Source organism: Talpa occidentalis, unplaced genomic scaffold, assembly GCF_014898055.3.
Source record: "Talpa occidentalis isolate TD23 unplaced genomic scaffold, MPIMG_talOcc4v2.1, whole genome shotgun sequence".
Lineage (NCBI taxonomy): Eukaryota > Metazoa > Chordata > Mammalia > Eulipotyphla > Talpidae > Talpa > Talpa occidentalis.
The window spans coordinates 123,059,169-123,081,924 of NW_026555331.1; the positions used below are offsets into that span (position 1 = coordinate 123,059,169).

Sequence of the window (22,756 nt, forward strand, 5' to 3'; positions counted from 1 at the left end):
CTGAAAACCAAAATGAAAATGGTGTCAAAATTGAATGAAGTAGAATAGAGGGTGTCAATATATAAATGAAATAAGCTCATTTCTGGAAATGATAAGCCCAGTTGCACAAGTTGAAACCAACAGTCTTCAAACATCTATTGGGGGTGTCACAATGGTCAACATGTAAACGTATAAACATTTGCTAGTCTGTATTGTACTTAGCTTTCTAATCAATAATCACCTTGCAACAGTTCTGTTTTGCTTCCTGATATGCTATTAAAGACACATGAAAAATTACACATCATCACTTATAATCAAGGAAATGCAAATCAAAACCGCAATGAGATACCACCTTACACCAGTAACAATGGCCCGCATTAAGAAAACTGACAACAAATGCTGGAAAGATGTGGAGAAAAAGGAACCCTCTTACATTGCTAGTGGGAATGCAAACCGGTCCAACTACTATGGAAAGCTGTGTGGAGGACCCTCACTATTAAAAATGGAGCTATCAGATGGTTTCATTTATAGGAAGAATATAAGGAAAACAAAGGGTCAAAAAAAAAAAAAAAAACTTGTAGGCAAACTATAGATCTGAGGCTTAAAGCTGGGGTGGGGGAGGAAAAAGGATCAAAATGAGTGGGAAGAGCACAGGGAACCATGATGGCTCACAGGTGATGTGGTGGTGGGATATTTAGGGGGACTATATCTGAGGGGAGAAATCAATACGGTACAAAAATGAACCACCATGTAAGAAAAAAAAAAAAAAAAAGACTTCTAAGCAGCAGCACACAGCTTGCGCCTACACACAGAGCTCACAAGGGGGAGCCCTGCACATGGGAATGCACACTGGAGCACAGGCCTACGGCTGAGGCCCTGTGGTGCACACTGTAACATTGGCAGGTGCTTATGTTCCCTTTATTTGATGGACTAAGAACCCACAACTAGAATAACGTGATCTTGGGACCTGATTTTTGGCAGATTATGTGATACTGGGGCAGTGTGAATTTAGTCATGAGTATGTGGTGCCAGCCAGTTACTTATGATACTGTCAGAAATTATATCAGGTCAGCAAACTAAAAACAAGTCAAACCCAATCCTCTTATTCATTCTTTCTGTGTGGTCTACAGCTGCTTTCACACTATAGTGACAGAGTTGAACAGTTGAAGCAGAAGCCATATGGCCTGTAAAGACTAATTTACTAACTGGCCCTTTATGGGAAAAGTTTGCCAGTCCTGAACCATATGATGTTAAATTGTTAGATCACATTTAAGTGGCATTAAAAAGAAAGGTTAAACAAGTTTTCACTAATGGTCTGTTTAAGTCTGCAAGTACACAGATTTTTTTTTTTAAGATTTATTTTTTATGCAAGAGCTGGCGTACAGGCCAGATGCACAGGAGGGTGAGAGGATTCACCAGAGACAGAGCGGGGAATAGAGCAGGCAGACTGACAAAATACACTGCTGAGGGGAGCAATGGGCGAGATAGGAGAGGTCTGCTCGCCATGTGGGTTGCTCCAAGGCCGGCGGGGATCGAACTGGCATTGCAGAGGCTGCGGACAGCTTCACAGCGCTGCGCTCAACCACCTGTGCCACCAGGGAGGCCCGAGATTTTTGTCATAGTCACATTTTTGGCAAGTTTTCACACTGAGGTACAGAACACATCTGTGATACAACCATTACTTGGCTACATACCTAGTTTCAAATTCCCTCTAACAGTAATTCCTACCTGGTTTTAGTCTTTCAAATAATCAAAATATTAACCATTGGTCAGGTTTATTGGCTTTTTTTAACCGTGGGGAACTCACTTGCTCAGAGGCTGTCCCACTCGTCACAAGCGCTCTATCCACCGCCCACTCTCGTGTGCCACTGCACACAACTGAATCTCCAGCCCACTTCAAGCCCTTACGTTCTGGACATATTTATCAACTTCTCCCAGGTCCCTCTAACTCACCTGTCAGAAATTTAGGGCAATTCCAACCCACAGAATGTAAAACACCAAGGGTGAAAGCTAATACAAACTATGGACTTCGGGTAATTCTAACGCTAATGTGGGTTCGTGGCTGTGACGCCTGCACCAATCTGCTGGGAGATGAGGGTGGAGGCTCTGCGTGTGTGGGAATCTCTGTTTTACCAAATTTCTTTGAACTTCAACCTGTTCTAAAAAAAGTCTATTAAAAAAGAGAAGAAACCTATAGGGACAAAACCACTCTTAGGACAAAGCTCTTCCCACCTGGCCCTGCTCCCAACAGTCTCAAGTTCTTTTTAAATTTTATACCTAGTGAGGTATATTAGACCCTATGAATTTATCTTACAGTTCCACATGGGGACTCTTTCCCCTCTGCTCGTGAACCCTGCTGTTCTGTGCTAACTACTGTGACGTCTCCTCAGTGGTCATCCCGCTGCCGCCCCAGCCCAGTGCCGGGGGCCTGCCGCGCTTCAGCAAGCGGCAGCCGCCTGTCCTCATCACGCCTTGCCCTATTGCCATCAAGCCACATCCCAAAGTCACCAAACACTGGCTTCTTCACCAACCTCCCCCAACCCTGCCTTGCTCAAAGTGGACACTACACATTCTGCTGGGGCCTAAAAGGCCCTCAAATCATTGGTTTCCGTAGCAAGTAATGTGCAGAATGGTTTCACCCCCTTTGTGACTCCTAGTCCAGCAGCCCTCTGCTACCCTGTGGAGCAATCAGGGATGTTTGTGTGAAGGGCACTAAGAAAGAACCTGTCTGACAGGTAGAGCTGTTTCTTTTCAACCACACTGTCTCATGGAGTCACAGTCACTTCGGTCTTTGCTGATATTCCTAATCCTAGGAATGCCCTTACTTGTTTTAATTCTTGTGACTTCTTTACTTAGGACCCAGCTCAAATGCCCTCTTTCTGATAAGGCCTTTCCTAACTCCAAACAGCACAAAAGAAGTGAAACCACCCGTGGAGCCAAGAATAGTCACCAACAGACATGCTTAGCAGGGCCCCACATTTTGGGATTCCCAAGGCTGGCTCCATGCTCTATTCAGGGCATGACTGTTTTAAAAAAATCTGGGAGGAGGGATGGGCAGGCTCTTATTTAAGAACGACAGCTGATATATTGCCCAGTCTGCCCTGCTACGTAGCTGTGTGACCTGGGTTACACTTTGAGCCTCTTTGCACAATTGCAAAATGGGAAAATACCCACATGATACAGTCAGGAGAATGAAAAGACAGTACTCTGAGGTACCTGGCTCTCTTCCAGGTACACATACCCCTCTCAAATACTGTTCCCACCACCTTTCCAGGTGGCTGCAGATTCTCCTAAAACTGAGCAAGCTGTTTACATTTTCCCCACGGTTCATTCATATGTTTCTTCCCTGAGATGTGACTTAACTTTCTGGATTGGGCTGTTCCGTTGATTATGTAGTCCCAGGACCTGGTGCTTAGCAAAACACAATGAATGAGTAAAAAGAATTAGAAATACAGGAAGATGAAGAGACAAAATACAGAAGAAAGTAAATAAAGGAGAAAAATAATGGCAGGAATCCTCCAAAGCAGCAGACATGTGAAATAGAATTTAGTGACCTGAGAGAGAACTATCTTATGAGATGCCTTAGTTCATGTTAGAGTTGAGCCTTAATAAAGCTGTTTCTCTATAGAAAAAATTTGCCTCTTTTAATACTTCCCAAATTGCTCTGGCATCCTAGGCAACCACCCTACAGATTGTAGTTCCTGCAGATTCACAAATTGTAGTTCCCGCAGATTCACATACAGTAAAGAAGTCGCTGAGGGCCCCAACAGTCTGTAAGATAATGTGGTGTATACCTCGGCCTAACAATCAGTGTACTGAAATGCGCAGCAGCCGTAATGGTTCTGCAGGGAATTAATTAGATCCATTTTACCCAATAAAGGACAAAAATCAACTTGCATTCAAAAGGAAAAGACATTATATAAACTATACAATATATAAAAGAAAATTTAGATAGGAGTTTGGCTAGTTTTTTTTTTTTTATATTTGTCAAAAACACCAGCAGAACTACAAGAAGAGAAAACAGATTAAATCTGCCCACCCACACAAAGTCAGAGCAAGATTCTCAAGCACTTATTGAATTACTTCATTTGCTGGAGCAAAACAGCTTTCTTGGAAGTCAGGCTGAGCATTATGTAAGAATTAGTCTCAACTCTGGTTTTTAACCAAAATAAACAGATTATTGATGTTCCCCTTATTGGGGAAAAAAAAAAAAGTACAGGAATTGTACCAACAACAGAGGAATGGCTTGTGGAAACACGACAACAGAGCTCAATGTGACTTAAACTGACCAAGTGGATTTCTGTCAGGCACCAAACATTCAGTGTGCTTGGCACTGAGACACATGAATGGCTGAAACATCTACCAAGGCCTTCACAGAACCCCCAGCGCGCCCCTGGCTCTGTCTTCCCTCTCGGTCCCATCTCAGGCATTCAGTTTCCAAGCAAAGCAGCAGAAGCTATCTCTAGTGCCACAGGGACACCAGCAGGAGCCCCAACATTACTCTCCAGCACAAGGATCTTGTCGTTTTGCACAAGGACAGAAGGCTGAGCAGTGAGTCCCAGCCTGTCGGCCCCGGCGGGCAAGGGCTCTGAGGTTACACTGGCACCAAAAACTGCTAACTGCAAAAATGTAAAATACCATTAGGCAAATAACTACAAGTATTTCCCACATCCTAAGTGTCTCCTACTTACACAGATCAAAGTCAAGCAAAGGAGAAAGCTAAGATATCACTTTTGGCTCTATTTGCAAATTTCAAGAGTTAAATGGGTTTGAGGCCAATTCTACCATTTCTGCAGGGTTTTAGAAATCTTTGGATCAAAAACTCAGTCTTCTTCTTTACTGAAAATGCAGTCAACTCCACGGACCCACAGTCCCTGAGGCTGCCACCTCCCTACCTGAGGCCACACAGCTGGAGCACCTGCCTGGAAGGGGTGGAGGAGATACAATTTCCCATACTCACACCACTTGGCTCCATGAGTCAGTGATTACTCTTATTTTAAAATCAGCTTGACTAGTATCCATTCAAGCTCTAGAAAAACATCTGGTGTCAAAAAGAAAGGAAGGCTGAAGAGAGTTCATTATTGCCATTTATTCAGCAGCAGTTATACCATCCTCCACTTGCCCTACTTCATGACAACTTAATGTACTGTGCTAGGAGGAACAGAATTAGCATATAACAAGGTTTGCCCCAAAAGCTAAAACAAATTTACTGACATTTAAAGAGCAATATTCACCCTGGGTTTATCTACAGGGGAAAGAAATTCATCTAGTGGTGCTTCAGTATGCAGGGACAAAATTAGTTTTGCAATAATAGGAAATAAGGAATATTCTCTAGGAGAAATTTCCCCCCTATGCCAACAGCCTGGGCTGTAGCAGGAGTAGGGTGTTTTAGGATCCCCAAGGAGGACTCAATTTTCTGCTCAAGGCAAGATATCAGACATATGTGAAGTGATGGGCGAGCCTTTTTCAAAAGCATGACAGTATTCCTGAGCATGATTTTCATTTGCTAAATATAGGCTTAGCAATAGCACTGCCGATGAAATCACTCAGGAGACATTTTTAAAGAGAAGCAAAAGAAAACAGATTTGTGATGTGCCCACAGCAGGACAACTGTTGTGATGAACTCATCCAACTTGTTAAGAAGACAAAAACGAACCTTGTTGAATTATCTGAATCCTCTTCTATTATCAAGTATGTTGCATCTGAGTGACTCCTTGGGGCACTGCAACTCCTGGGCAAGCCCCAGGCCCAGGTTTCCTTGTCTATTACCCAAAGCCTTTCTGAGGGTAGTTTTATCCAGTCACATCAACTGGTGGGAGGCTCACGTGCATCCTCTACTGTTTCTGGGTTGAGGTGAGTAACAGTGAAGCAAGGAAGAAATACCGGGGCTGAGGCTAATCCACCCTTTATCCACACTGGTGCCTGGCCAATAGCTCACCTCAGCTCTGGGTACCAAACTTGGGGCCGCAGTGCCATCCAAGTTGATGGGCTGATGTCTGTCAGTGATTTCTTACTGCTGCCTTGGTAGAGTATTTCACCAGACGCTACGGCCGGGGGCTCAGCCTATGAAGCTGCCTGGGCGGCAAGAAATCCCACTACCAGATCCCAAACCCAGGTGTTTTCTACCAATAACTGTATCATGATTGGGTTATTTTGATAAGTGTATTCATATCTGTGCTCCACTAATTCAACAACTGGAACCATGAAATGAAACAGAAAATGGTCAAGTAGGGCAGGGAGTCTCCTCCCATCTGAGGGCTGGTTTTCACAACCAGCAGTGCCTAACCTCAGGGCTGAGTCAGGGATAGTGCAAGAGGATGTGACGATCTGGAGTGAAGGATATGGAAAGCAACAACTGCCATGCCCAAGAGCTCCAAATCTTGGGCTCTGCAGCACGGGTGTGCCGGTAAAATGAAGGGGCCACCAGGAGTAGGACCCCTCACCCAGCCACACCCACCCGAGCACTGTTCCCTCCCCAGCATCTGCCACCCTTCCTGAGCTTCTAGGTGCCCCTGGGATACATGGCTTTACCTGATGAGGAGCAGCCTGTCCTTTTCAGATGGATGGTCGTCCAGCCACTGGGAGAAGCGAGCGTGAGACCATTCTGCCCTCTGCAGGGAGGAAGCAATTAGAGGGAGTACAGGCCTTCTTCACCCCCTGGCAGCTGTGCCTGGAGTCCCTAGATGAAATTATCCCCAAATACTTCCCAAGGGAAGGTGGCCCAGGCTGAGGTGTACTTTCCTAACTCCCCAGCAGCCTTTAGGATTTGCTGATTGAGGGAGGTCAGCAAAGAAACGTGTCCATCGAAAAAGCTTTGTGAACATAACTTCACGTCATTATAATTTAAAGGACTAATCTGGATTCATCAGGTAATTTTTATTTAGCTGAGAAAGTAGGTGTAAGGCAGGGGGAGTTTCCTTTTTTTAACCTCTGGACATTGCCAAAGACAGAACTCCACTGTAAACAAGACAAGAGAAGTCTAGGAACTCCGCTCAGGGAGCGGGTCTCTCTAGTCATAAAGTTAAGAGGGAAGACTCAAAAAAAGATCTGGCCTCAACTTTTTACCTGGAAGGGGGATTTCAGCTCTGGTGGTGCTCTTGTGAACAAAAACTGGATAACAATGCTGTATGGAATGATGTCCCCCAGTGTCGAACTTTTGGCCACATGTTCACTTGTCTGGAAGAGCAGTGGTCTAGAAGAGAAAGTGTAAGTTATTTCATGCTGCTTAATATTGGAAGAGGTAATCTGATAGCAGAATCATGCAAGTGTAATAATAGCACAGCAGCTTAATAGTGGAAGAACAAATAATAGCATTCTTCCTAGACTGGCTCATTCTTAACCACTTCCTAACTCCCTGTTCAACCCAGAGACACACACTAGGTCAGGCTGATCTGGACTTCAGCTCCCTGACTCCCAAGATCACTGGCTCATGGGTTTGATTTTACCTCAAAAATACTTTATTTTGACTCAGCAAATTTTACTCAGCAAAATTCCCTCATGCTGAAATCAAAGCATAGGGCCTCCCTGGTAGTGCAAGGGGTTAAGTCTCAGCACTATGAAGCTATCATCAGTAACTGCAGCTCGAGTTCGATGCCTGGCCAGGGAGTTGACCCATATCTCACAGCAGACCTCTCCTGTCTCGTCAGCTGCTCCCCTCAGTAGTGTATTTCAGTAGATCTGCCTCTTCTGCTCCCGCACATGTGGCCTATACTCCGGCTCTTATAGGTATAAACAAATAAATCTTTAAAAATAAAGAGTATATACTAAGCCTAATATAATTGGAATGAATAGTTTCTTATCTTGGTTAAAATTCTTAGCTTTCATTTTAAATAAAATCCTTCTTTGGGCTATAATGTCATGTAGATAAATTAAAACTTTTTTTTAAAGATCGGGGATCGAGCCTCCCTGGTGGCGCAGCTGTTGAGCGCTGGGTTGCGAAGCTGCCCGCAGCCTCTACAGCGCGGGTTCGATCCCCGGCTGCTCCCAGGCCACCGGAGGAGAGTCCCACATGGTGCTCGGACCTCTCCTGCTGCCCGCTTCTCCCCTCAGCAGTGTACTTCGGTCCTTCTGCCTGCTCTGTTCCCCGCTCTGGCTCTGGTGAATTCTCTCACCCTCCCGCGCTTCTGACTGTACCCAGTGCTTGCATAAATAAATAAATAAATAAATAAATAAATAAAATAAATCTTTAAAAAAAAAAAAAACCTCTTTGCTTTAAAAAGAAATAAAATAAAGATCGGGGATCAAATTCATGCTGCAGTGGCTGCCAATAGCTTGATAGCGCTGTGTCTTTAACCCCAGTGCCACCAGGGAGGCCCCAAATGAAAACATTTTTTTTTTTTAAATAGAGGCATGTTTTATTTATTTATTTATTTGTTTGTTTTGTTCGTTTTTTTTTTGTTTGTTTGTTTATACAAGCACTGGGTACAGTCAGAAGCGCAGGAGGGTGAGAGAATTCACCAGAGCCAGAGAGGGGAGCAGAGCAGGCAGAAGGACCGAAGTACACTGCTGAGGGGAGCAGCGGGCGGCAGGAGAGGTCTGCGCGCCATGTGGGACCCTCCTCCGGTGGCCGGGGAGCAGCCAGGGATCGAACCGGCGCCGCAGAGGCTGCGGGCAGCTTCGCAACCCAGCGCTCAACCGCTGCGCCACCGGGGAGGCCCATGAAAACATTTTTTATATAACTTTTCAAAGGGCAATTAGATCCTCATATATACAAAACCATTCTTCCCCATTCCATCAAAGACTCATGCAGCCCCCTTCCAACTGCACACCAATGTCTGGACATCGCCACCCCCTATTTTAACAGACACATGCAGGCTGCCGATGTACTCCACCACCAATCACCCACGACCCTGTGGAAAGTAACTGGAAACTTTTACTGACCTCTCCTTGGAGCTGGGCTCTAAGGGAGGAGAGGTGATTATTGGTCACGCTCTAGCAGTTGGCTCTCCAGAGAGACACAACCACAGCTCTTGAAAGAGCAGCAGTTATTCTGAACCATATAAAACAACCCTGTATCCTGGCCTCTGCCCTCGCCTAGTCTCAACAGTACACAGCTACAGAAGGGCTGCACAAACGAGGGACCAGCTTTCCCTCCCACTAAAGACAGGCTTGATGTCAAGAGTCAGGAGGGTTCACAACATAACAGCTGGTTCTTGTTGATGCAAAACATTACTAGGAAGAAGGCCTTTATATCACCTAGGCTGTAAGTAAATGATGTCCCACAGGGATTTTTCTAATTTCAGCTGCTTCACCAAATAACATTTTTCTATAATCTATATTCTTTAGATTTTTTTTTTAAATAGAGGCATGTTTTATTTATTTATTTGTTTGGTTGGTTTATACATGCACTGGGTATAGTCAGAAGCGCGGGAGGGTGAGAGAATTCACCAGAGCCAGAGCAGGGAGCAGAGCAGGCAGAAGGAACGAAGTACACTGCTGAGGGGAGCAGCGGGCGGCAGGAGAGGTCTGCGCGCCATGTGGGACCCTCCTCCTGGGTGGCCGGGGAGCAGCTGGGGATCGAACCGGTGCTACAGAGGCCGAGGGCAGCTTCGCAACCCAGCGCTCAACCGCTGCGCCACTGGGGAGGCCCTGTATTCTTTAGATTTTGAGCAAACATTTCCTTCAGTTCATTTGTGTTGTCTACAACTAGACATTCATAAAGCTCCAAACCAAGTCTTTCAAGTGAATATGACTAAAGTCTTCTGAGAGCCACACTGAGAAAGTGGGACATGTTCAAGGCTCAGTCATGTCCCAGGGCTTCATGCCAACGATCTTTAGGAAATGAATGAAGCACTTCTCAGGTATGAAAATGCTGCTGAGGGAATTCTGTTTTTCTTGTCTGTAGGTATGGCTGCAAATCCTTCTCTGTGTGGGTGAAACTATCCATGTAGGTAAAAGCTCCCGTTGCCACAACAGCAGCAGCAGTTACCACATCCAGCACTGCCCAAGTCAGGCTGACAGACCTTACATATGCGAACTCATTCTCTCCTTCAAATGACCCTAGGATAGGGGTACCTGTAGCGCCAGCAAGGCACAGTGCAGGTTAGGAGAGTGCTGGAGCCCTCGGTGGCATTTTCAGGCTTTTGTTGAGCTTTTTCCATTATATCTGGTGCAGCAACCAAGTACATGGCAGGCAGGGGGTAGGGGTACCAGGATGCTGGCAGGCCTCCCAACCCCAGGGAGTCTTCACTCTTTCTGGGATCTCCGGCGTTCGCCCACGGGCTCTGTTCTCTGCCTCTGTTACTAATTCTGCTGCCGCAGGTGTCCCCGTGACGCCGCCCTTATATGCCCAGCCTCTCAACCCAGGTGCGCTCACTTACGCATGCCCACACCCCACTCCAGGTGGCCGCCATCAGGCATGCATGTGGGACCACAAGGGTCTATCATTAATGCTAATGGTGGGAGGGCGGAAAATCCTGACAATTTTCACTTACCCTACAGTATCATTACATTCCCATTTTACCGATAGGTAACCTGAGTAGCAAGATTAAGTAAAAAGTTAAAGAGCAGAGAGCAAGGATTCAAATCTAGATAACCTGGCTATGAATTCTGCAAAGTAGCCTCTTTTAGGGTATCAGCTGCAGCAAATACTCATCCTGTTTTCACAACAGGTAGACTTATCAGTGAGAAGGAAAGACCCTTGGAGACAGTACAACTTCAAACTACCAACAACCTTAGAAAACCCTAAGAAAATTAATGCATATAGGACATGATTTGAAATCCATGCAATTCTTTTTATGTAACCCAGACTCTCCCTGGGTTAAAGTGAACCTCCAGTCACCTACATACTTGAGCTATATAGTATCACATTCTCTCATGGAGTTCTTTTCCCCTGGTGTGACCTGCAGCTTTATTGAGTGGTTCTGTCTTAAGGGCCTCTGAAAGCTGACTCCAGGCAGGTGAGGTTGTGGCCCAGCTCAACTTCCCAGCATCTGGAGACCTCTAGTCCTGGCAGGAGGAATTCAAACACCTGACAGCCCAAGGTCCCTGGGGACTGGGCAGCTGGCACTCCCTGATGGCTCCCTGGCAGGCCCAGCAGTCTCCTTAATGAGCCAGTGACAATATTGCTCCCACATCAGAGCTGTAATTGCTGAAGGGGTGGAGAAGGGTAGGATGGGGGTGGGGTGGGGGGAGAGGGCCCCTCCACTGAATCACCAGCTCATTCTGCAGCCCTGTATGTCCAGGCCCTGAAAGGTCACGCAGGGATGTGGGGAGACAAGGGAACTCGTGCTTCATTTCTCTCCCTTGCTGTTCCTGAGCCTGTGCAGGTTTCTCCTCTCCCCAGTAAAGTGCACTCTTTGCTCATGCCATGTGATATGGCAGGATTCACTGCTAATTTGAGTTCAAGGTGACCTGGGGGAGTCAGTCCTGTGTGAGGGCTCTTGACCTACTGCAGAGCAGTCACATGGGCTCCTTTATTGCCTCCACCTTGGGAAGGTGCCAGGAGTCCTGGCTCCCCAGCAACCTGGGTATGCCCTGTATGGAGTCCTCTGCACAAAAGCCTTGGAATTGGGTGCAAATTAACAACAAACCTTCGCTTGGGAATTAATCTATTTCCTGCCTTCTGAAAATGAGATTAATAGCTGATTCTGTTTCTTTTATCTTCAGATTCAGGAAGCTTTAGTCAAATTTGAAATTTATTGCAATTAAGATCATCTTATGGTTTGAATAGTTGCATTTTTCTATATTTTCCTTCAATATATTCTTGATGTAAACTGTAAATGACACAAGGGCAAAAGAGAAGGACAGTGGAAGAAGAGTGGGAGCGAGGGCGAAGGGAACAATCCACACAGGCACGCCATGCCACGCCATGCCACGCAGCTCAGCACACACGGAGGCTGTGGCTGAGATGCCTGCAAAGCAGCCTGTAAAAACCTGCTTATTTTCAAAATGGGATTTTTTGGTCAGTCCTCTCCCTTTGGAGCTCTGAGTCACAGCAACTATATTTCTGCCAAGACCAAATCTTCCACTCTAGTCACCACAGGACTGCCAAAGAGCCGTGAAAAGCAAAACTGGATCTGTCTCCATATTATGCATCACTGACATAATTACCTGTAAACATCAAATGCAGACATTTTATTTCTCTTGTTTAGGAGTCTGAAAGAACACAGCATGAAACCCTCCCTTCTCTCATTCCAGGTGGAATCTGAAACCCTGGCAAGTTAAAAAATAAATCACCATCTGTGGTGATGTCAGGAACAAAAGGAAATCAAGGTGTTATGAAACGCAGATGAGCCAAATGTCACAATATATCATCCTTAGTGGAAAATACTCTAAACATAGCAGCACTTCCATGGTTAAACTTTACACTCATTAGGTGGTGTTGATTAGTCAGGTATTAGGTCCCATTAGAAAAAACTATTTCAGATAGGGGATCTCATTTCGTCATATTTAATGACTCAGCTGCACAGCTGTCAGTCTCCTTTTAAGGCCAATCTTAAGTGAAGTAAGATTAGAGTCCTGCTGCTCATGTGTCCACGTCAGTAAGGCCCATGCTGCCTGGGCTAACCACCCCTACCCACGCTTCTCTTTGATGACAGCCTGGGAAGGCAGTGAGACGGCTGAGGAGACACATGGAGTTCTGGAACCAGCATAGAAACGAGACAGGAAAACACGAAGCCTCCCTGCTCAGGACACAATCAGGACCTTCTGAGGAAGGGACGAAAGAGGTATCAGAGGCCTCCTGGAAAACAGGCCTCAGTGGAGATTATTTTGGTAAGGCTCACATATTTCTTGATGTGGCTCCTGGGAAAGACTGAAACAGGAGGCTAACAGGTGGTGATGGGTCAGGGAGCAGAGGAGAGGGGGTGGAAGACTTCCAAGTTCATTTCTTAAAGCCTAGGTTGTCAATCCTAGCAGATCAGGTCAGAAAGTATGCACAGGGTTTAGGCAGACACTCTAGAGTAAGAGTGGACATTTGGCTCAACATTTCGGATTCATCTCCTGATGCCTGTCTGCAGAAGTGGAGAGAGAGGGCACTTCAGTAACAGGAGGTTATCACCAAATTGAGGAATATAGATTCTCTTCAAAATTTCCTTACATGTTGCTGGGTGATGCATACAAAATTCAAGTGGTCTAGGAGTAATCAGACTGAAAACCAAGGGGAGGACTTCTGGAATAAGAAATGGGATTACATCAAGCACAGGAGTGGGGCTGGGCAGCCCCAGGCCTGAAGGGCAGCTCTGCGAGTCTCACACCATTCCAGATGTGCAGCCTGGCAACGTACACTCTCAGGATCAACTGCCTCCCTGAGGTCATACCCAAGTCACGAGTGTTGTGAGCGTAAAATGAAATAACAGTGCAACATGTAGCACTGGTTTAGCAGATAGTGAATGATCAAATAACGGTCACTAGAATGAAAATAAACTATTCATCACACTATGATTACTCGGGTGCTCCGAGCACCTCCAAAGTAGTGGCAAACAACAAACCAAGCCTGAGATGTGGCTGCCTTCGGACTACAAAGCTGAAATCTGAAAGTTAGATCAGAACACCTGGGGGAAGAATTACATCAGGGTATTGATTAAAGGGCTCCAGATTACAAGTAGAAAGAAAGGACGACATATTCAGAGGTCCTAGCGCTAACAGTGTTGAAAACAGAAGCTGCAGAGACGGCTGTCTTTCAGTTCTGCAGACAGGAGGATACAGAGTTGGAACTCCAAGCAGCAGGTGATCCCCAATACAAATTGAAGGCACAGGAAACCCTAACTCCACAATTAAAACCAGCTGACATACAGTGCACCTGAGTTATTGATGACCTCCTTCTCCCACTGCCCCTCACACTCACACAGCCATCATAACAGCCCATATCCCTTGAAGCTTGCATTGCTTTTATTAAACCTAGTGACGCTCCAGCAGAGCAGACTGTGGACTTCATTCAGGGACAAAGCCATGGTGGTGGGGTATGCTGAAGGCAGGATCTGTGTCCCTGAACTGGTGAAGGGAATGGACTCCTTTTCTGTCTATTGTCTCACTAAGAGCTGCAGGGAGAATGTGAAGGCCTCCGGCCAGGTAGAGCTCAGATAATCATCCTTATATTATGAGGGGACAGTGCCATGCGGCAGAGGGATGGACAAGGACGGGATCTCAAAGCCCCAACACGTGTGCCTTGTGTAGAGATACAAATTACCTGAGAGTAAATCCATAATGTCAGCAGTTTTCTGAGGCAGCATGCTGTCCTGGGGAAGAACAGAGTCCTGCTGCCTGAGAAACTCTAATGTTGACAGTAAAACGTAAATGGATGCAAGAAGCCTGCTGGCTTGATTAAACAGTCTACTAATATTGCCGTCAAGAAGAAAGTGCCCTAAGGCAGATGTCTGCACGATGGGAGAAGGGAGGCCTGGCTAAAGAGCGCATGCGTGAGTGTGTGCATGCGTGCGTGAGTGTGTGTTTGTGTGTGTGTGTGAAACATCTGTCATTCTTCCTCGCAAAGGAGCCCTTGCACCAGGCCTGCTGCCTCTCATTCAGAGCGAGATTCAACTGCTATATTTTGGTTGCTTGGCTGCCTGGTTTTCCTAACCTTTCCCTTCTATTAGGGAATGGTTTAGTATATTTTATGTTATTTTTGCTCCTTTGTTGTTTTTATTTTTTTTTTTAAGATTTATTTATTTACTTATTTATACAAGCATTGGGTACAGTCAGAAGTGCGGGAGGATGAGAGAATTCACCAGAGCCAGAGCAGGGAGCAGAGCAGGCAGAAGGACCAAAGTACACTGCTGAGGGGAGCAGTGGGCGGCAGGAGAGGTCTGCGCGCCATGCGGGACCCTCCTCCGGTGGCCGGGGAGCAGCCGGGGATCGAACCAGCGCCGCAGAGGCCGCGGGCAGCTTTGCAACCCAGCGCTCAACCGCTGCGCCACCGGGGAGGCCCACCTTTGTTGTTTTTAAATGGAAGAACAATGTAAATGGGATTTTAAAATGTATTTATTGACTTTTCTGATTACAATTATAAACAACCAAGGCAGAGAACTGGAAAAATGCAGAAATCCTCTAATGGAAAAATCACTAGTGACACTAATACTGTCCAAAGGTTATATGTTCATGTTCATCCTTCTCGGTTTTTCCTCTCCACAAATAGGTGTCACTAATCAAACTTAATAAACTCTCCCTTAGAGAATTCTCTCATGAGAATTCACATGGCTGACAAATTTCCATCTCAAATGACTTAAAAAGGAATTGGTCCTTTGTGAAGCCCTCAGAATTTGTATCTCTAAATTATGACACACTTTATAAGCCGTGGATAAAGGTCATCTTAGCTTAGCAAAGATAAGCAAAGAAGATAACAAAGAACTTAAAAAATGTTTAATACATATACACAAAATAATTAAATATGGGAGCCCCCAAAATAGCCTAATATTAATATAGCAAACCCCAGACAATCCCTTTTTCCATTAATTAGAACTTGATGGTTATGTTGTCTAGCATTCAAACTGATTCTGCTGAGAGGAACATGTGATCACCCTCAGGACTGCTGTACTACCATCTTACTCAAGTAAGTGACTTTACAGGAGCTTTGTTAACATTATTTCTATAGTACAAACAGCTGACTGGCAAACTGATAACCTCGGAACCTCTTTTTTTTTTTTTTTTTTTTTTTTTTTTTTTTTCAAAAGATTTATTTATTTATTTATACAAGCACTGGGTACAGTCAGAAGTGCAGGAGAGTGAGAGAATTCACCAGAGCCAGAGAGGGGAACAGAACAGACAGACTGATGAAATACACTGCTGAGGGGAGCAGCGGACGCAGCAGGAGAGGTCTGCGCGCCATGTGGGACCCTCGCCAGTGGCCGGGGATCGAAACGGCACTGTAGAGGCTGCGGGCAGCTTCGCAGCCCAGAGCTCAACCGCTGCGCCACCAGGGGAGGCCAACCTCAGAACCTCTTAATCCTTCAATTCACATATATTTGGTAATGCCAAATCCTAAGACTTCAACAAAATATTTAAGTACTTTCACAAAGCTTTGTAGTATAGTTTGAAGTCTGGCAGTAAGGTATCACCATTCTTTTTCTTACCTGTCAGAGGTCCTAGCGCCTATTGATGTCAGCTGCCTATTGATGACACTCTTTTTACTGTGTCAGTTTTTAGAAAACCACATGCCTGGACTATTTAATCTTTATAGAGGTACATCCAAAGAACACTTTGCTCTTAGATATGATGAACAGTTTATAGCCTATATCAAGGCTTCCCATCTGGTATGCTGTGGTCACAAAATGGTTATATAATATTATGTCCATCCCATAGCTTTCAGAGTTGTTCATCTTTTTTAATGTATACATTTCCTACATGTGTGATGATATAAGTTTGGAAAGTTCTGACTTGAATAAACTATCATATGAACAGTATCTTTTTAACTCTAAAATCTGCTATTGAAGACACGAGTCATCAAGTTATTCAATGTTCCTTAAAATTTGAGCCTCTGGTAAGAGGCTATTTGAGCATTCTAAAAAGAATTTTCTTGTTAAACTGGTATGTTCTTATCATGACTATGAATTAATTCATTCTTTTTCTTTTTGGACTGGTAGTAAACCCAATCCTAACTTTTGTGCTGAACTGCTTTAGCCATCTTTAACCTAAATTATCATCTACAAGTGCAATCATTCTCTGAATCTCATCACTAACTCGGTTCCTTGAATACTTTAATAGCTTTGCTATGGAAGTAAACTATAACCATTTTTAGAAGTAGATTGGATTGAAAATAATAAATGAACAAATGAAAAATTCAGAAAAAGATATCTATGTAATTATGAGTACATCACTCCCCCTAGAAAGAGCTTTAAAAAAATTTATTGGCTTGAACTTATGAATTATAACTTAAATATAACACATACACACAACACATACACTTATTAGTTACTGCATATAATTATATACAGGTTTCTGGTTTGAATAACATTTAAAATGAAGTATATGAAACTGTTGTAGGTCACAAAATGGTTTAAATATTAACAATTTCAAAGAGTTCAAGGAGGAAAGGACTACCTGCTAATAGGATGTGGATATATTAACAGCAATCATAGCAGCCTATCTTACCTGAATGACCTGAGCATTCGATAGGACTTTCCTAAATCAGAGACTCTTCTGCAGAACGGACCCACAGCCAACTCCATCTGAAATAATAAAAGATATTCCATAGCTTTTTATATTGGAATCCTAAAATGAACTGGGGGTACAGCTGGATCACAGAACGTTATAACTTGAAGAAAACTTAATTTTTTCCCACACTGTGAGGCAAGGTTTTAAAGTCAATTAAATTTATTAAAGGTAAGAACTTACAAAACTTTTGAATTTGTTTACTAAAGAAACTAAGCACAAGCACAAAGGAAAATGTGATTATTCAGGAAAACAGGAGAACTTTTCTTTGTTACATAAGAGAAGGAAGTTTAGATGTTTGTTGAAAAATCCGAAAAAGGAACATTTTTCAGGACTGTGCACTTACGCTTTCAGTAGGTATCATAAGTCTCTTTATATTAGACATAAATGATGACAATTTTAAGCAGGTGGCCCAAGTTATTAAAAGCACTCACTCTGGAGCTGCCACCTCAATGTAAGGACACAGAATCTGCCATGACAAACTGAATAGCCCTAAACTTAACCTTTTCAATTCACAGGATTTTCAACTGTCAAATGGAGATAAAACTTGTTTGATAGAATTTTTTTTAATTTTTTTAATTATTTTTTTAATTTTAATTTTATTTTTATATTCCCCATACAATTGCAACCCCCTTATTTTGACCCCAATCCCTCCTTTCCCCGCCCCCCACCCCCCATAGAGTGTCTCTGGTTCATCGTTGTTTGTTGATTTTGATTTTTACTTTCTTATAGTTATTCTTTTTCCTGGTCTCTTATTTAAGTTTTCTAGATTCCTGCTATGAGTGAGACCATCCGGTATTTTTCTTTTTCTTTCTGGCTTATTTCGCTGAGCATGCATTCAAAAAAGACAAACACATGCAATTTGCAGCAACATGGATGGCACTGGAAGGGATCATGTTTGATAGAATTTTATAAATAACTACATAAAGCACCATGTGCACGGCAGATAATAAGTGCTCATAAATACCAGCAATTATTAGTATTTTGGGGCCTACCTGGTGGCACAAGGGGTTAAGTCTCAGCATTATGAAGCTACCCGCAGCCACTGGAGCATGAGTTCGATCCCCAGCCAGGGAGCTAATCCACATGGCACAGCAGACCTTTCCTGACTCACCCACTGCTCCCCTCAGCAGTGTATTTCAGTCAATCTGCCTGTTCTGTTCCCCACTCTGTCTCTGGTGAATCCTCTGCACCTCTGGCATACACCCCAGTTCATGTATGCATAAATAAAAATAAATCTTTTTTTTTAAAATATGCTAAACTGCTTCTCCATTTTTGCTATAGACAGGACCGCAGCAAAGAATACTTGAGAAAATAACTGAGCAAAGTTCTCTGCTAATGTAACATCTATCTTCAAGAAAAACCTGAAAAAGGAAAGAGGGGCTTCTAGTCTGCTGGTTATCCTTCTGCTCAAACCTCCATGCTGTGGTTAGACCATGGAAAACTAACCAAGTGCTAAATTGAGAAATATTTTGAACTCCCCACTAATTGCAAGGCACCAAGCTAGACAAGGGATGAGAAGATGAATTAGACTGCTTTGCCTTCAAGGAGCTCTCCCAAATTTAGTGAAGGAGGAGATATATAATTATTTAAACAATAATTATTATCCAACAAAATCGTAAGGTGTGTGTATACAGATACACATATACACACAGTATATATAATGATTACTATTAAGCACGATTGTTGGAGGAGAAGTGGAGGGAAACTTTCTTGAGGTGGTCCTGAGGGTGATGAAATACCAGGTGTAGCTCTCTCTTAACACACAGAAGACACAGAGTACAAACTGTATGTCCTAGAGAGAAAGAGAAACCTCACATGGTTAGAAATACCAAAGCACATGTAAATAAATCTAAGGAAGAACAGTCAGGATTTTTGTCAACAATATAAAACAGAGCAGATTGAATTGATGTTCTCAACTTAAAATACAATGAGTAATGGGCTATTCCTTGGGACCTGTTTAGTTTATTCATGGTGAGAGCTTCTGGTTTCCTTCAGAATGTGTCATTTACTTTACACTAAGCACAAAGGAAAATGTGATTATCATATATTTTTGACTTGGTCATTCCAGTTATACACCTAGCTCTGTGTATGATGGCTTTTACACACTGAAATTTATATGAAATACATTTCATGAAATGTATTCGGCAACTTTTTTTTTATCCAAGTGGGCTTCATCATTTTCAAAGATTAAGCCTTTGCCTTAGCACTCGAGCAGGAGAAATGTCAAATAAGTGGCTAGAAAAAACTCACTATATGAGAGACCGTGACCTTGAATGGCTGTGCAATCTACAATGATGCAGGAGATTTCTATGTTAAAGGACAATTTCAAAATGTTAAATGTTTAAAATAAATTTTTCATCCATAAAGAACCTCTAAGGTACTGAAAACCATTTCCTTCTGCCAGAATTCCATTAAACAATAAAGGCCATGTTTCTAAAGGGCAGGAGTGTTCCTCTTAGAGGAGGTGACTCTGCAATTAGCCGTGGATACAAAAATGCTAAGTGCAACTCTCTCCAGCTCTCCTACTTGGAGGGAATGAGAGGTCAGCTGCAGGTACAGTAAATTAATTACATAGCTGCTCCTTACCCACCACAGACATTTGGTTAGCCACAGGGCATCCTTGGATACTCCGAGGGCACTCCCGCTCTGACATTGTTCAGGAGAAAAGGCAGGAAGAATTAGAACAGAAAATAAAATCTTGATGATTTTTTTTTCTTTTCTAAATTTCTATTTTCAGGCAAACACAGTTATACATGCACATGTAAAGGGCACCAGAAGCCCTAGGAGCACCACTGCGTAAATTACTTAATGCCAACTTCAACAGCCAACCTTTCCCTGCAGGAATGAAGTGAAGCTGAGGGGTGGAGAGGGGTGTGTATTTCAGAGGGCAGTGTGGACAAGTCCCCAAAGAGATTCTGAATCAACAAAACCCCTGTGGTCTTGGACAAGCTTTGTGCTTTAGAACTGCTGTGTGACTAGCGTGCACACAGAGACCATGTGGTCACAGCAGGGAATTAATTACCTGTAGAAAACCCACGACCTGATTCCTAAGGGGCTGGTTGGGCATTTCTCTCACCGTGAACCTTCCATATGGCACCCTGCACCTATTTTCTCTCACTAGTGCTATGGTGTCAGTGGGGGAAATCAGGATTCCTGATGAAATCTTTAAATTGTATTATAACCTGTATTTGCAACTGGATTTTATATCAGATAATCAGCATTCCCAAACTGACTCCAGTGCTCTCTTGAACTCTTTCTCCTTCTGTTGTTTATGCCAGAATAGCAGGCACTTTCATCACAAGAACTCTTCCCAAACCACAGAGGATTTGTGCATTTTTGCTTCCAATGGCTCAACAACTTTGTTTAATTTTGAATACAAATTAATAGAACTTCCAATAATAAGGCAGTCAAAAGGCTTTCTGATTCCCAGTGATGCCTATCATGAATACAAATATCAGGGTAATGCTATGTAAGTGTTTTGACTGACCCCAGAAAAACACTTTCAACCAAGTAATGATTCTGAAAGCCAAGGTACAACAGATGTGGCAAGCAGCCGAATCAAATGAAAGAAAAAAGACAAAATCACTTTAATTTTTAAACATTTATGGGGGTGGTGGAAGGAATGATGGAACAGCTGGACAATATTTGCCAGAGCTACTGACCGCAAATATGATTGCCTATGACAGTGCTTCCACCCGTCTTTCCAGTGCCCACAACCCAAAGAACAGGGGCTCATCCCCAAGGTGAGTGGTTCTGAAACTGGGGCACATTTGCAGGAGTGAACCCAGAAATAGGAAGCACACAGACTGTAGCAACCGATGTCACTGCAAGGATGGAAAATACACGTCTTAACACCGAGTAAATAATGTGTGTGTGTTTTTCTTTTCTGTATTTAAGAAATGGAAAACAGAGGATGCGTCGGAACACGGCTTGGTTTATTGAGCAGCATGTCTTCAGAAAGAAGGAATGCCAAATCAAAACTCTGAATAATGCAGCCTTAGGAAAGTGGCCACTCAACCTGGCCACTAGCTGCTACTACGCATTTGAGCAGATGCTAGCAGCAGTGGCAAGGGTTACAGGATAATGCTTTCCACCTTTCAGGACTCATAAGGGAACATACAGTTAAAATAAAATTTTAAAAAAAAGCAAAGCCTTTTTCCTGCTGCACTCATTTTGGCCATCTCCTGCTCTGCTGCCACTCTAATTGGACTTGAAGTGCTGCCTCCAGGAAAGTGACTCAAGGACCAGCTGGAGCAGAATGCAAATAAACTGGTGGGGGAGGGAGCCCGGGGAGAGAAGAAGATAGGAAAGAAAAATAAAATTAAGGCGGAAAGGGGAAAAGAAGAACAGAGAGACCCACTGGAGTACGGCTCACAACATTTCTAACAAATAAAAGCAAGTCGTAGCACATCACTGTCTTCATCTCAGTAAGCCACCAGCACCCCCAGTATGGAATGAATGATTCTTTAAGCGGAAGCTTACCTATAACAACAAAAGAAAATGTGCCTGAGAATAAAGCTGATGAAATGAGAACAGTAAAAGGAGCCACATTAATGATAACGTTTAATTTCTATTTTCATGCTGAGGCCACTAAATGCATAGTACCCCAAGGAAGGCTGGTCTAGTGGCTATAGGCATATCAGTGGGGATGAAAATAACTAAATAACTAATTCTGGACTACTTAATAAGCAAAGATCCTGGCTCTTGAACATCAGTCCATATACAGGTTCTTCTCTGTAATTCTCATCAGATCTGAGCATCTGTCTGAAAACTGCCCCCCTGATTTAAGCAGTGCACTGTCCTATCCTTGGGAAACAATAAATATCAAGACTTGCTTTCGGATACACTCAGTAAAAAATAGGGAAAATAAAATGTGTCTATCTTCATAGGCAAGGAAGATGTGGAAAACCCATGAAATATTCTTTTATAAGGCTAATAGCTTTGAGAGGCTTAAAATATGAGTTCACCTTTGACTATAAACATGAATCATCTGTTTCTAATTCTTTTAGTGAAAGTGTATATTTGAGGTGTTTTTCTTTTGCCTCTGATATTATCAAAGGGCTTTAAAATATCCACCTAAAGGACAAAAGAAAAAAAAATCTCCTTTCCATAAGAGCTGATAATGGTTCTGTTATTTTACTGTCATCCCACCTCATTCATACCAGATGGCTTGGAATGGCTCCAAACTTCACCATACCTAAGAAACAATGACCAGGTCCACCATGAATCTGAATGAAATACGACAGGGTCTTGGATTGTTGAGTTTGCCACTAGGGGAGTGCAGATGCGTTGGAGTTCTTTCTCGTTACATGACAACAAGACAGCCCCTATACCACTGATTGAAGAATAAATTTCATTGCCTTCATTATTTTCCAGCAAGGGTAATTAAGTACTCTTATCAACACTGACAGTAAAATAGTGAGGAAGTACCATATCATGTATAAATGGGAAATGTTACTTATCTGCAGTGTGAGCTACTTTACCTTAGCCTTGAGCTATCAAAGATGAGTGATAATTTTACTAAACACAAAGAAAACTGTTATGAAAGTATCTTTAAAACTCTTTCCTCTTTTACCAATTAGGTTTAGTTGGATTTATTTTCCTAAAAATTGCTTCAATTCTTCAGCACACTAAAGGATACATATTTAGTCTTTTATTTAACAGATAATATTGAGGTTGAAACATTTTC

The 22,756-nt window shown here is 43.3% G+C and overlaps 1 protein-coding gene across 2 annotated transcripts in view; it reads right to left on the bottom strand.

The window, feature by feature from the left end:
- Positions 1–22,756, bottom strand: part of COG5 (component of oligomeric golgi complex 5) — a 171,842-nt gene that overhangs the window by 7,245 nt on the left and 141,841 nt on the right. For both annotated transcript variants that reach the window (XM_037511550.2, XM_037511549.2), the window contains exons 19-21: positions 17,005–17,081; positions 7,045–7,171; positions 6,511–6,590 (exon numbers count right to left, since the gene is read on the bottom strand). In XM_037511550.2, coding sequence (XP_037367447.1) covers positions 6,511–6,590; positions 7,045–7,171; positions 17,005–17,081 — 284 coding nt within the window. The remainder of the gene's footprint in view (positions 1–6,510; positions 6,591–7,044; positions 7,172–17,004; positions 17,082–22,756) is intronic.